At 44.8% G+C, this 12,984-nt stretch overlaps 1 protein-coding gene across 3 annotated transcripts in view; it reads left to right on the top strand.

Moving 5' to 3' along the window:
- The window catches only part of UBE2M (ubiquitin conjugating enzyme E2 M), a 288,535-nt gene that overhangs the window by 134,198 nt on the left and 141,353 nt on the right, over nucleotides 1-12,984 (top strand). For all 3 annotated transcript variants that reach the window (XM_068240251.1, XM_068240249.1, XM_068240252.1), the window contains one exon: nucleotides 6,864-6,967. In XM_068240251.1, the coding sequence (XP_068096352.1) occupies nucleotides 6,864-6,967 (104 nt within the window). The remainder of the gene's footprint in view (nucleotides 1-6,863; nucleotides 6,968-12,984) is intronic.

The raw sequence follows: 12,984 nt of genomic DNA, 5'->3' as shown, positions 1-12,984 counted from the left end.
GCAGAGGAGGAGGAGGACGCTTTAATTAGGGAGGATGGAGGAGGCAGCAGCACATGTAAACCACAAGGCTTTAACCACTTAAGTACCAGCGGTCTCTGCCCCCTTAAGGACCGGAGACCGCTGGTACAGGAACGCGGAATCTCGACGAAATACCAACGAATCACTGCATATACCTGCCGCAACCGCAGTCATCGCCGCTCGCCGGGACCCCCAGGACATACTCTGCTGTCTCTATGACGGCAGAGCCACGTGAGTCGGTCAGGAGCTGCTTTCATTGGCTCCTGACCGTGTCTATCAATGTAAGCCACTGGGAGCGGCTTACATTGATGGACACGGCCAGGAGCCAATGAAACTGCTCTTGACCGGCTCACATGGCTCTGCCGTCATAGAGACAGGCAGAGCCTGTGAGATGCGGCGAGACTCGTCGGGTTTGAGCGGCGCGATTGGCGGGAAACGGTGGATGCGCGCAGCGGCGGCTAATTGAAATCTACGTCGGGCCAGCCAGGAGCCCACCAAAACATGACGTAGATTTCAGTTAGCGCGGTCCTTAAAGGGTTTATGTATATAGAGACTGCAGCGAAGAGGAGCTTGGCAGCTGGGACCCTGAAGACATTCATTTAGAATGACAGGGCGCCCTTGGATAAAGAGAGCCAGACGCAGGAGGAGAGGATCATTGCGGCAAAATCCGGTAAGTATGTTCCAGGGGCCAAAATTGCTGCATCTTTGGAATATAGAACCAGGGCTGTAGAGTCGTGGAGTCGGGCAATTTTGGGTGCCTGGAGTCGGAGTCGGGAAAAAATGCACCGACTCCTAATGAATTTGTAACTGTAATTAAAATAGAAAATATGATAAAATGTTCTATTTCTCAGATAATAGTCATTAAAAATAATGTATATATACAGTAATAGCGGTGCTTAGTCCACAAAAATGAAATAAACCAATCAAAATTAGTTACTTGTGCTGCTTCAATAAAGCAGTCCCCGTATTTTTAAGGTCAGATATACATATCTGATTGTGACTGTATATATGATGTGTACACAGGAATCTCTTATATATACTAAATAACATCTATGCTGTAAGAATAAAGCCTGATGTGTAGCTGTGTCACTAATAGAGATGGTCAATGAGATGGAAATAATTCTGCATTGATGCTGGTTTATGCAAATGTATGCACTCCCTTTGCTGATGAAATCAAATAATTTGATATGTTAAAATTTGGTTTGGTGACTACAAATTAAAGGGTACCTGAGACGGATGAAAAGTAAAGCTTTATACATACCTGGGGCTTCCCCCAGCCCCCTTCAGGCTAATCAGTCCCTCGCTGTCCTCAACCACCCGGATCTTCTGCTATGAGTCCTGGTAATTCAGCCAGTCAGAGCAGTCTGGCTACGTGCCGCTCCCACAGCCAGGAACATTCTGCACCTGCGCCAAATTGCTGCACAGGTGTAGTATGCTCCTGGCGGCGGAGTGTGTGCATGCGCACTACGCCCGACTGGCTCAAGTACCTGGACTCATAGCAGAAGATCCAGGTGGTGGAGGAGGACAAACGAGGGACTGATTATCCTGAAGGCGGCTGGAGGAAGCACCAGGTATGTATAAAACTTTAATTTCATCTGTCTCAGGTTTACTTTGTTACACAGTAGTACTATACTCTACATATGCACTCTCCACAGAGCTGCAGGGAATCCACTGAGAATGTTGTGCACATTGAACACAGAGGTGTTGTCTGTCACCCATAAACCTTGTTCAGATTGTGCATGAAAAATGTGTAATAGAGGAAGAAGTACCCACAGTCACATTGCCTAGGGCCTGATCCATGTTCAGATGTGTAATAGAGGAAGAATCTCCTCATTCCCCTGCAGAGTACCTGCACATCATTCTTACATGTACCCACAGTTACATTGCCTAGGGCCTGATAGATGTTCTTTGTTCCGGTTTGTACCTTTTACAAGTACTCTTACCAAGGACTAGTTTTAGTCTAAAGGGAATAAATATAGTAGCCTACATATCCTTCTCACTTCAGTTGTCTTGTAAAATTCCTAAGCGTTGGCAGTTAAGAGACGAATTTCATGTTACATACTTTTAATCAACAAAATTGTAATATGCAAATTAGAGGAGTCGGAGTCGGTGGAATCCTAAACTGAGGAGTCGGAGTCGTTGGATTTTTGGACCGACTCCACAGCCCTGTTATAATAGAACGCAGTGTGCACGGTTTCTCGGTTTTTAATCGAAACCGCAATTCATTAGAAGACGATGTTCTCATCGTCAGTACCTGGAAAATCGCGGTTTTCCGGCGCCCGTCCGCTTTGTGGACACTGCACCTTTTACCCGCGCTGTGCACTTTGCAGACGGATTCCCAGGACTCTCCGTTCAACCCCGGCTTCCGGCTGGAGGGCAGTACCGACACACCGAGCTGTCTGGACGGGGAGCTGGAGGTGACGGAGGGCAGCTGGCTGCAGCTCCGCTTCTATGGCATCAACCTGCGAGCCGACAGCGCCCAGCTGCTGGCCTTCACTTAGGCGGGACTGGGCGGCCAGGACAACCTCCACTGCGGGGTGAGCACTCAGGACCTGACGTGAAACCACACCAGGCTGAACGTGAGCGAGGAGGCGGCGGGCACGCCCGCTCTGCTCCACCTGGAGGTGCTGCCCCTGCGGAATACCCATCACTCGCGGGTCTATGCTCTGTGCTCCCGCCGGGGCCCCGGGCTCTGCACCCGGGCCCTGATGGCCGCCTGCGGGTCCTGGAGGGAGTACAAGCCTCTCATGTCGATCTGGCTGCAGGCGATCGTCATCGCGGTGCTTCTCGCCCTGTTCGGCATCTTTAGCGTCCTGAACCTGGGGCTGATGGCGCTGGACCCCATGGAGCTACGGGTGGTGCAGCGGTGTGGCACGGACCGGGAGAGGAAGTACGCCGCCAAGATCGAATCTGTGTGCCGCCTGCTGTGCTGCCTGCTGCTGGGCAACGTGCTGGTCAACACTACGCTCACCACCCTGCTGGACGAGCTGATCGGCTCCGGGCTGGCTGCTGTGGCCGCCTCCACCATGGGCATCGTGGTGCTGAGAGAGGTTGTGCTCCCACCACGGCCTGGCAGTGGGGGCCAACACGCCCTTCCTCACCCGCTTCTTCATGATTGTAACCTTCCCCATTGCCTATCCGGTGAGCCGCATGCTGGACTGCGTGCTGGGACAGGAGATCGGCACCATCTACAACCGGGAGAAGCTGCTGGAGATGCTCAAGGTTTGTGTGTGTGTGGTCGATGTCCTGCCAGCGGGAGGTGTGTGTCATTACACCTGCCTGCTCCTCATCAGGGGTCTCCTTGTTTAAAAAAAAAAAAAAATCGTGAAAAAAATCGAAATTGCAATTCCTGAAAGAAAAATCACAATTTCAATTTTTTCCTAAAATCGTGCAGCCCTAGCAGTGTGTTTTATATTCTGAAAAATACAGTACATGGTGTCCAGGGGTGAGGTGACAGGTTGAAAAAAAAAAAAAGTTGGGTGATCACTGCCCTTAACACACAGATACCCCAATTGATTTGGAGGTTACCTGCCATTTCCTCAGTTTATGGCAGGTAATATGAGGCTAATCCCTTGCTAGTTCCCCCGGCAGCGTTGTTGTTGTGGATAGCCCTGCCCCCCATTGCCTCTGCCACTGCCTGCTTCTCCTTTTTCTATAAGGGAAATCCATATGAATGTCATTAGGCACCAGGAATAGTTTTGACAAAAAAGGATGTTGTGTACAGTTTCAAAGGCTGATTCAGCATACTGTGAATGACTGTGAGCAGCCCCAATCAGTCTTTTGATGAGTCTCTTATGTATACACCTGATCCTTTTTCTAATCCTGGGCATCTCTTTTGAATTTTTTTTTGTTTGTTTTTTTAGAACGTACTGTATTAACAGTTTGATGTAATTGTCCAGATTGTTCTTACTGTTAAAGAGGAACTCCAATGAAAATAATGTAGTAAAAAAAGTGCTTCATTTTTACCATAATTATGTATAAATGATTTAGTCAGTGTTTGTTCATTGTAAAATCTTTCCTCTCCCCAATTTACATTCTGACATTTATTGCATGGTGACATTTTTACTCTGGGCAGGTTATGTAGCTGCTCCTAGCTGTTTTGGCTGTTGCAGACAGCTGTAAACAGCCATTTCCTGTCTGTGAACATTGTTACATTGTGGCAGTTTGCCCAGAGTACCGCGGTACTCAGAGCTTCTTGTGGGAGGGGTTTCAGCACAAAATCAGTCACACAGCGCCCCCTGATGGTCTGTTTGTGAAAATCATTATATTTCTCATGTAAAAGGGGGTATCAGCTACTGATTGGGATAAAGTTCAATTCTAGGTTGGAGTTTCTCTTTAAAGACCTCCACTGTTTCCTTTGATAAAAGGTCAGCAGTTTCTCTGTCTCCTTTTGTGTGGAAATGATCTGTGGATGCAGATGATAACCAGTTGGCAGCATCAGAACCACTGAGCATTTATTCAATATAGCATACCACTTTTGCAGGAATTAAGCATTGTCTTTACAAAGTAGAGATTTCAGAGCAATCCTTACCTACCTAGATATCCTATCCATCTTAAAGCGGAATGACACTGCTTTTAAAATAATTTAAAAAAAAATAAAAAATTATGCATTGATTAATCACATTCTCCTTATAATAATTGCACATTCAAGAGCCTGTAACTGAACCTGCAGTCCTTTAATAAACAATTTAATAAACAATTGCGTTTAGGAGGAAGTTGATCTTTCCGTCGTTGCGATTTTTTGTTTTTTGTGTGTGTGTTTCCCCCCCTGCCATTCTCACTGGAATGTACAGAATACATTCCAGTACTTTGCTGCAAAAATGTAGAAAAAATAAGATCCCCGGGCTACAGTGCTTTTCATGTCAGATGGCAGGAGCAGCGGACAGCATATGCTTCCCTGTTATCCTTCAAACCTAAGTGGGGACCACCCATGAGCAGGTTCACCCCCGTGTCTTAAGATCTGGAATCATGGCTGACTCTAGTAGTTCACGAAAGAGCAGCCTGTCCACCACTTGACCCACTGCCAGAGCCTGGATGTCCATTCAAGTGTTGTCACGCAGATTCAACCAGTCAGCTCAGTGGCAGACCATAGGGTCACTTTAGTATATTAGTAGGACTTATTTTTCCCCTATGTTGTGGTGGGGGACTATTGTACGTGACACAAGACAGTTGTCTGAGATCTGCTTAGTGCTGACTTCATGCTTGTAATGAAGCAAGCTTTGTGGTCCATAATCCCAGGATGCTACAGAGTCTGGTTCCTCTATCCTTCTGGTAAGCAGCTTCCCCTGTCTGTTTATGGAGGCTCCTTGCTTATAATTCTCTTTGCCACTATTTTTTATACTTTGCCTTGCTAGCTGGAATATATGCTTTCCACTTGGATTCACACTTCTTTTATAAAACCTTTGTCAATTTAACATCAAACAGATGTTCATGGAGGATCTCAAGCAGTGTTGATAGACTTAATAGATTAGATGAGCTCAGAATTGGCCTCCACATTTTGGACAAATGGAAAGAATAATGGTATAATACATGGTCTTCAAAAAACGCAAAACTTTTACTTTTTCAACGCATGATATGGAATCTAGAGCTCAGCAGATCTGAAGGCTTAGATGACATCAAATAAAGAAAAAACTCCCATGCATGCAGACACATGCAGACATCATGGCCAGCATCCTTGTGCCAAAGTAGGCTGACAGTCACCATCGACTCATTTATGAAGTCACGCATGCACACCGTTTACACGTATGGAAGGAAGCACAGACAAAGAGATGAAAGAAGACACATGACAAATACACCTAATCTGTAGTGGAGATTTGCCACCGAGTTCATGCCAGATGCCACAGAGGAGCTTGTAGATTCCCATAAAAAAAAGAAAAAGTCCAGCCTGCAAACGATGGGTTATGGACCAAGCACGAGGAGAGATGATCTTGCAATCTAGCAAAGCAAAAATAACCATATTCACAGTTCAATTAATAAGCCAGAAAAAAACCAGGCAAAACAGAGCATTCGCCTCGAGTAGCAGAATACCATGCATGTATAATGGAGCAGCTTTAGATCACTTTTTTTTTTACAGTAACTAAGCTGCTATTTCTCCAGACACCACCGAGTCACAGTGCCAACCCTCTCATAATTCAGCATATATATTCCATTTATGATCTCTATGCTTGTCCCCACTATTATTCTCTTTTGCCCTCCTCTCTTCCCTGCCCTTACTAACCTACTTAAGGATACATATGGCAATTAAAAAAAAAATCAGATTTACTTACCTGGAGCTTCCTCCAGGCCCTGGAAGCCTGTCTATCCCTTCCCGCAGCTCCGCTCTCAGGCAGCCTCTGCATGAGCGCACAGCTGGTCTGCACAGGTGCAGTACTTCTGTGACTGTGCAGAATGCTCCTGGCTACGGGAGCCGCGCTCGTGCAGGCGCTGAGGTCACCGACCTTGCCAAGTTGGCGGCTGCACAGGATCGGACGAGCTTGGCTGAAAAAGCAGAGCTCATCCGACCCAATGCTAGTACACAGATGTGAGCTGTGCGGCGGCTCCTTGCTACTGCACAGGGGCAAACAGTCCTGGGCAGTGAAGCCAAGCTTGTTCACATACAGGAGCATAGCTGCAAACTTCGGAAGTTCCAGTGCTTCAACAGTGAGGTGAGGGGAGACTGGGAAAGCCTTTGAAAGATCAGGAGACTTCCCTCTACTAGGGTATATGTATCTTTGTTTTTTTGTTTTTTTTACACCACAGCCTTGCTTTAACTGTTCAGTTCGCTGGTTGGTTTGCCAACAGATAGAACAAAATGACCACTGTCTTGTGTGTTCCATGAAATCATAGCTTCTCTCTTGTCTCTGCAGGTAGGACAGGGCTATCCTCATGATCCACCCAAAGTGAAATGCGAGACAATGGTATATCATCCAAATATAGACCTAGAGGGTAACGTTTGCCTAAATATTCTAAGGTATGTAAGACCAACATTCCTACCTGTAAGTGCTAAATGAGAGCATCTGACTTCCATAATTGCATTGTATGTAAAAAAAAAAAAAATAATACATGGCATCTTGAAACTCTCAGGATGCATACACACATGCAATTTTGTTTGACCGATTTTACCACTTCCATGTAACACGAGAGCTTAGCTATGTAATTTGTTAGTAGTATTCAAAATCTGTTGGCCCTTTTACTACATGAAGGTGGTAAAATTGGCCAGTGATTGACCAATCAAAATTGTGTGGGTGCACCCCGCTGATGATCTTTAAATATAAAATGCTTTCTGAACTCAACTGTAATAATGCATGGGATGTGTCCGTAATATTGCTTTTTGAAGACTCCTCTGAAAACTATGAACATGGAAGGTAAATGTCCTCTAAACACACCATGTACTGCTGCTGCCATAGTTTCAGCGAAGTCCAGTTTAAAGGGGTTCTGTGGGGGGTTTTTGAAAAGAAAAACGGACACTTACCTGGGACTTCTACTGGCCCCCTGCAGCTGTCATGTGCCCACGCCGTCCTCTACGATCTGCCATTCTCCGCCGCCGTCACCGGTCAAATATTCTTCTAACTAGACGAATACAACCGAAGTTGCACGTCCTCGCTTGCGTCTCGGAGAGCTTACTGTGTATAGTTAGACGAATAATTGACCAATGACGACGGCTGGGATCGGTGCAAGCACATGACAGCTGCAGGGGGGGCGGTAGAAGCCCCAGGTAACTGTAGTTTTTCTTTTCAAACCCCCACAGAACCCCTTTAAAAGTTTTACCATCCAAGATGGATACAGGTGAAATCCAATTTGCTGTGAGTAACATGGAAAGAAGTCAATAAAACCAGATTTGTGTCCATATCCCGCCTTGTAATTAGACAGACATTAAAAATGCTCACAGCAGTAAAAACCTTTCACTACAATAAAAACATGTATATTAAAATGAGTATTAGGCTCCCTGCACACTGCATGCGAATCCAATTCCGCTTTTTAATCGGTTTTTACATCCAATTCCGATTTTTAATCTTTACTTCATGCCGCATTTTTTGATCCGTTTTTCTGTTGAATGTATTCAGGGAAAACCGGAATTAAAAATCGGAAACGGAATCGGAAAACTGATTTGCAGTGTGCAGAACCATCAGTCACACTTTATAGGTGCGAGAGGTTAGATATTGGTAAGAGGAGAATGATTCCATGGGAACCAGGTGTTTTTGAATCTAGAAAGTAGTTTTTAGTTTTAGCTATTTTAGGGGGATATCTGTGTGTGCAGGTGACTATTACTGTGCATAATTATTAGGCAACTTAACAAAAAACAAATATATACCCATTTCAATTATTTATTTTTACCATTGAAACCAATATAACATCTCAACATTCACAAATATACATTTCTGACATTCAAAAACAAAACAAAAACAAATCAGTGACCAATATAGCCACCTTTCTTTGCAAGGACACTCAAAAGCCTGCCATCCATGGATTCTGTCAGTGTTTTGATCTGTTCACCATCAACATTGCGTGCAGCAGCAACCACAGCCTCCCAGACACTGTTCAGAGAGGTGTACTGTTTTCCCTCCTTGTAAATCTCACATTTTATGATGGACCACAGGTTCTCAATGGGGTTCAGATCAGGTGAACAAGGAGGCCATGTCATTAGTTTTTCTTCTTTTATACCCTTTCTTGCCAGCCACGCTGTGGAGTACTTGGACGCGTGTGATGGAGCATTGTCCTGCATGAAAATCATGTTTTTCTTGAAGGATGCAGACTTCTTCCTGTACCACTGCTTGAAGAAGGTGTCTTCCAGAAACTGGCAGTGGGACTGGGAGTTGAGCTTGACTCCATCCTCAACCCGAAAAGGCCCCACAAGCTCATCTTTGATGATACCAGCCCAAACCAGTACTCCACCTCCACCTTGCTGGCATCTGAGGCGGACTGGAGCTCTCTGCCCTTTACCAATCCAGCCACGGGCCCATCCATCTGGCCCATCAAGACTCACTCTCATTTCATCAGTCCATAAAACCTTAGAAAAATCAGTCTTGAGATATTTCTTGGCCCAGTCTTGATGTTTCAGCTTGTGTGTCTTGTTCAGTGGTGGTCGTCTTTCAGCCTTTCTTACCTTGGCCATGTCTCTGAGTATTGCACACCTTGTGCTTTTGGGCACTCCAGTGATGTTGCAGCTCTGAAATATGGCCAAACTGGTGGCATCTTGGCAGCTGCACGCTTGACTTTTCTCAGTTCATGGGCAGTTATTTTGCGCCTTGGCTTTTCCACGCGCTTCTTGCGACCCTGTTGACTATTTTGAATGAAATGCTTGATTGTTCGATGATCATGCTTCAGCTGCTTTGCAATTTTAAGAGTTCTGCATCCCTTTGCAAGATATCTCACTATTTTTGACTTACTTTTCTAAGCCTGTCAAGTCCTTCTTTTGGCCCATTTTGCCAAAGGAAAGGAAGTTGCCTAATAATTATGCACACCTGATATAGGGTGTTGATGTCATTAGACCACACCCCTTCTCATTACAGAGATGCACATCACCTAATATGCTTAATTGGTAGTAGGCTTTCGGGCCTATACATGGAGTAAGACAACATGCATAAAGAGGATGATGTGGTCAAAATACTCATTTGCCTAATAATTCTGCACTCCCTGTATGTTCATAAGTTAACTTTATGCCTGGTAAGATAGAATTTGCCATACGTACTCATTTCATACAAGTTGGAACAATTGGTCGCATCCAGGACCTGGTTAAGATCTTCGTAGCTAAGTGATGTGATGTTTATTTTTAACCTCCTCAGCGGTATGGACGACTATACACGTCTATCACCGCCGGAGGTCGCCGCTCAGGCCCTGCTGTGCCGATTTGAGCGAAATAAAAAGCAGCACACGCAGCTGGCACTTTGCCAGCCGCGTGTGCTGCCTGATCGCCGCCGCTCTGCGGCGATCCGCCGCGAGCAGCGGCGAAAGAGGATCCCCCCAGCCGCCCGAGCCCTGCGCAGCCGGAACAAAAGTTCCGGCCAGCGCTAAGGGCTGGATCGGAGGTGACTGACGTCAGGACGTTGGCTGACGTCCATGACGTCACTCCGCTCGTCGCTATGGCGACGATGTAAGCAAAACAAGGAAGGCTGCTCATTGCGGCCTTCCTTGTTTATTCTGGGCGCCGGAGGCGATCGGAAGAACGCCTCCGGAGCCCCCTCTAGTGGGCTTTCATGCAGCCAACTTTCAGTTGGCTGCATGAAACAGTTTTTTTTTAATTAAAAAAAAACCCTCCCGCAGCTGCCCTTAATAGATCGCCAGGGAGGTTAAACAAATTATAGAGTTCTCATATTTACTTGTCAATAGCAAGATAATGTATGCATGAACTTATGAGTCAAAGTGAAAGGAATCAATACTTCAATCAAATAGCAAGAAAGGTGAATCCTAAAGTACCGCACCACACCACCAATATATAAATAATTAATGAGCTTTATTTGAACAAAGTTGTACAAGAATCATAAAAACAATTAAAACAGTAAATCCCAGGTTGACACAATGTAATAAAGCCAATGGCTAATAATATACAATCACAGCTATATGCATAATAATAATAGCAGCCCAACCCTTCACTCACAACCACAGTATTCCATAAGTAACAACAGAGATGAGAAAGTGACATGTGCAAAATAAATGTGCAAGGCACCCCTGGAAGGAAATGACCTATACAGAAAGTGCAATGGTGCATAAATAGCAGCAAACAGTATTGCAAAGGACCCCAAGAATGGGGAAAAGAACCACAAAGTGTGATGAAGGATAATGATAGGAGGTGAAGAGGTGTGAGGTCCGCCGGACCAAACAGCAAGTGTGCAAAGAAGACTCACCAAAGTTAGGAACTGGAGGAGGAAGGGCTGCGTCAGCCTGGGATGTGTGCCTTCGCGATTCGCCGCATCAAGCGGCTTCTACCGGGCATAATGAACGCCTTATCGTCCCCCGTATATATGGGAAGTGCGTCACCGGAAGGGGCGGGTCAAGTAGGTCAGTGCGTACGTGGCCACGTACGCATGGAACGCAAAGGTCGCGCTCACTTGGTGCTTACCTTCCGTTCTCATTAACAGTAGAGTCATGTCGGGGAGGGGAGAGGAGGACGCAGCGTAGTCATGACAACTCCGGACAACACATTAGATACGCATACGTGTAATGCATCAGCGAGAGAGAAGCAAGGATGGACAAGACAGCGATGGCCAAAAGAAGTAGAACATTTGTATAAAGATATAGATGAAACGGATAAGAGAGATGAGAGAGAGGAGCACCAAGGCAAGTATCCCCACATTTCAAATATAGCGACAGGGTCTCACTTCCAAAACAGTTCTCCACAAATTGAAAATAAATATAAAAATAAATAAAAATAATAATAATAATTAATACTCAATCAAATGAATATATGTATATATAAATACACACACACATATATATACACCCCATGATCTTAGATAAAGATTACAGTGCCATTAAATGGATACATTGGAACAACCACGACATACACATATCTGTATACAAAGTTATAAGATCAATACACTAGGGACATCCAGTGGCACACAGACATGCATGATATAATACATACAAAATAAAAATAAATACAAAACAAATCCATAACATCTCCAAAACAATTCATAACATCTCATGTGTGCCAGTATTCTTCCACAGCATAGATGATACCACAGGTGATCGAGACGTAAATTTATCCAGTACATCCCACAAGTTGAATCCAGATAGCCACAAGTAGGGCAAAAGCCACTCTTCGCCAATCCAGGAATTAAATGTAATATAATATGACAATGTAAAGCCAATCACGGAACAACTACGGGAAAGAGAACAAATGTTAGCACCATTATATAAATAAATACCGTCCAGTGGTATCAAAGCATATCTCAAACCTTAGTACTATACAGTGATCCACCACACCAGACACATGTAATGTCTCCATGGGGGCTACTCACCAAGCACCCGCCACAGTGTCAATGTATAGACAGATATCCATCCAGGTGTCATGCCCAAACCAAAGAAGTAACTCTACATACCTAAAAACACATGGAATGTGTACTCACAAGACACATCCACATGCGTTGACATTGCTCCAATACGTGCTCAGACACAGAAAGTGGAGACACACCATGAAAAGTGTTGTGGAAAGGTAAACATGCATAATATCCAGTTGTGTTCCAGAAATCAAAAGGAGACATGGGTTATTAACCCATGTCACTTTATCTTCCAGGGGTGGAGATATTACCCAGGCACACTTCGACAGGAAACCCGGTGGATCTATGAATTAGATACCAGAATCCCAGTAGGTCTAAATGATGACTTTACATTTCTGGGATATCTTCACTAACATGAGGGGTGTTTGTCTTTAGGGGTTTGGTATAGATCTCCTTTTGATTTCTGGAACACAACTGGATATTGTGCATGTTTACCTTTCCACAACACTTTTCATGGTGTGTCTCCACTTTCTGTGTCTGAGCACGTATTGGAGCAATGTCAACGCATGTGGATGTGTCTTGTGAGTACACATTCCATGTGTTTTTAGGTATGTAGAGTTACTTCTTTGGTTTGGGCATGACACCTGGATGGATATCTGTCTATACATTGACACTGTGGCGGGGGCTTGGTGAGTAGCCCCCATGGACATTACATGTGTCTGGTGTGGTAGATCACTGTATAGTACTAAGGTTTGAGATATGCTTTGATACCACTGGACGGTATTTATTTATATAATGGTGCTAACATTTGTTCTCTTTCCCGTAGTTGTTCCGTGATTGGCTTTACATTGTCATATTATATTACATTTAATTCCTGGATTGGCGAAGAGTGGCTTTTGCCCTACTTGTGGCTATCTGGATTCAACTTGTGGGATGTACTGGATAATTTACGTCTTGATCACCTGTGGTATCATCTATGCTGTGGAAGAATACTGGCACACATGAGATGTTATGAATTGTTTTGGAGATGTTATGGATTTGTTTTGTATTT

The sequence above is a fragment of the Hyperolius riggenbachi genome, chromosome 6 (genome assembly GCF_040937935.1).
Source record: "Hyperolius riggenbachi isolate aHypRig1 chromosome 6, aHypRig1.pri, whole genome shotgun sequence".
Taxonomy (NCBI): Eukaryota; Metazoa; Chordata; class Amphibia; order Anura; family Hyperoliidae; genus Hyperolius; species Hyperolius riggenbachi.
The sequence above is the reverse complement of the archived record's forward strand: the minus strand, read 5'-3'. Positions and strand labels throughout refer to the sequence as shown.